A 1957-nucleotide genomic window follows, 5' to 3' on the forward strand; every position below is an offset into this window, starting at 1 on the left:
CACCCCTACAGCTGTATACCCCTTCCAGCCCGCACCCCTACAGCTGTATACCTCTTCCAGCCCGCACCCCTACAGCTGTATACCCCTTCCAGCCTGCACCCCTACAGCTGTATATCCCTTCCAGCCTGCGCCCCTACAGCTGTATACCACTTCCAGCCTGCACCCCCTACAGCTGTACACCCCTTCCAGCCCGCACCCCCTACAGCTGTATACCCCTTCCAGCCTGCATACCCCCCACCCGCCCAGGCCCCTGCATGTACACCTAGTGCTCTGGTTAGCTCTGCCCTCGCTGCAGGCCCTCCCGCCACGGGGCCTTAGCCTCCCTGGGCTCCCTGCCTGGCCGAGGGGCCCTTCCAGGTCCCACAGCCTCCAGAGTAGACTTTATCATTAGGAGCAGGCGCTGGCTCAGTGCCTTGTCAGCCAACCCATCTGGTCTAAGCAGGCCGGGACCATCCCGGCGCCCTCATCCTTGTGTCTGGGTGTGAAGGGAGGGCAGGCTGAAGGCCTGGGGGCCGTCTGACCCACCCCCACTATAGCGCTGGGGACACCGCGGCCCAGAGAGGGCCCTTGGCGGGTCCAGGGCTGGAGCACAGTGGCGGTCATGAAGGTGACAGTGGCGCACAGTGCCGGGGAGGGGCAGGGCCCACGTGGTGGGGAAAGTGCCCCACGGCCAGACTTAACGCAGGGAGATGGCAGGACAAACAGCTCAGCCAACTGAAGTGACATGGGGTCTCCGCCCCAGGGACCCCCCGCCGTATGGCCCCTGCCTACCTGTGGAGGCTCGTAGGGCACCACGACGCTCTGCCTGCCGGTGACGGGGTCGTCCACGTACTGTGAGAGATTGTTGCCTTCCACGCGGATGAGGTGGCTGGCCGGGGCAGACTGTCCTGCCAGGAGGCGTCACTGCTTCAGGAGGGTGCCCGCCGCGGTCTAGCGTGGTCCACCCACCCCGTGCCAGGTGTGTCACAGCAGAACTGGACACAAGCCCCGCCCTACAGGCCTCCCAGTGAGGCTCCTGACTGCTGGCAGCCCTCGTGTCCTTGGGTGCCTGGCCCTGGCACACTGGATAGGAGGTGCCACTCCACACACGGTCCTCAGGGGCCCAGAAGGCCATCTGGTACCTCAGGCTCCTCCCAGACCCCCACCCTGCCCGGAGCAGCAGCCCCCACGGCCCCAGGGCCCACACTATCCGCCCACTCACCAACCCCTTCTCTCTGCCCTTCCCAGACCGTGGTCCCGGGGACCGGCGGGGCCCTCACCTTCATTGAAGTCCCTCCCGAGCTCGTGGTTGGGGCAGCGCTTCACGATGTCGGTCACATGCTCTGCCTTCTTGTAAACAGGCATGGCGCGGATGGCGGTGCCTGGGGGCGGCGGGGTGGACACCTTGACCTGGATGGGGCATGTCTTGGCGATTTGGCAGTAGAGCTTCTTCAGCAGCGGGGAGTACTGGTGGGGAAGGGGGCCGGTTGAGCCCAGTGGTCCCAGCTCCACACTCTCGTACCCCCAGGGGGAGACCGTCCTCCCCACAGGAGCCCCTTCCTCATGCACCCCCTCCTCTGCGTTCCTCCAGCGTCCTTCCTTCAGAGCCTGGACACCGGCACATCTGCCCCGGCACCCAGGTTCACAACGATCAGGTGATTTGGGCGCAGTGACGGCAGTGGCTCAAGTGCCAGCTGCAGCCGGGCTCAGGTGCTCTATGCCCGGACCGCGCTGGAGAGGAAGGTGCCGTCACGTCCATTTTATGGCCGAGGACAGTAAAGACCAGGAGAGTGAGAAGGAGCTGCTGGGGACTATGGGGGCGGGGAGTCCCCATTGTGGACCTCAGCCCCAGCTGCAGTGGCTTAAAGAGGAAGATGGGCATCATCGAGCCTGTTTTAAGAAGCCCAGAGGGCCAGGCGTGGTGGCTCACGCCTGTAATCCTAGCACTCTGGGAGGCCGAGGCAGGAGGATCACTCAA

The 1957-nt window shown here is 64.9% G+C and overlaps 1 protein-coding gene across 1 annotated transcript in view; it reads right to left on the reverse strand.

Moving 5' to 3' along the window:
* Positions 1–1957, reverse strand: part of TP73 (tumor protein p73) — a 40319-nt gene that overhangs the window by 6271 nt on the left and 32091 nt on the right. The window contains exons 3-4 of the mRNA XM_012660085.1: positions 1260–1446; positions 772–887 (exon numbers count right to left, since the gene is read on the reverse strand). Of these exons, the coding sequence (XP_012515539.1) occupies positions 772–887; positions 1260–1446 (303 nt within the window). The remainder of the gene's footprint in view (positions 1–771; positions 888–1259; positions 1447–1957) is intronic.

Source organism: Propithecus coquereli, unplaced genomic scaffold, assembly GCF_000956105.1.
Source record: "Propithecus coquereli isolate 6110/MARCELLA unplaced genomic scaffold, Pcoq_1.0 Scaffold651, whole genome shotgun sequence".
Classification (NCBI taxonomy): Eukaryota; Metazoa; Chordata; class Mammalia; order Primates; family Indriidae; genus Propithecus; species Propithecus coquereli.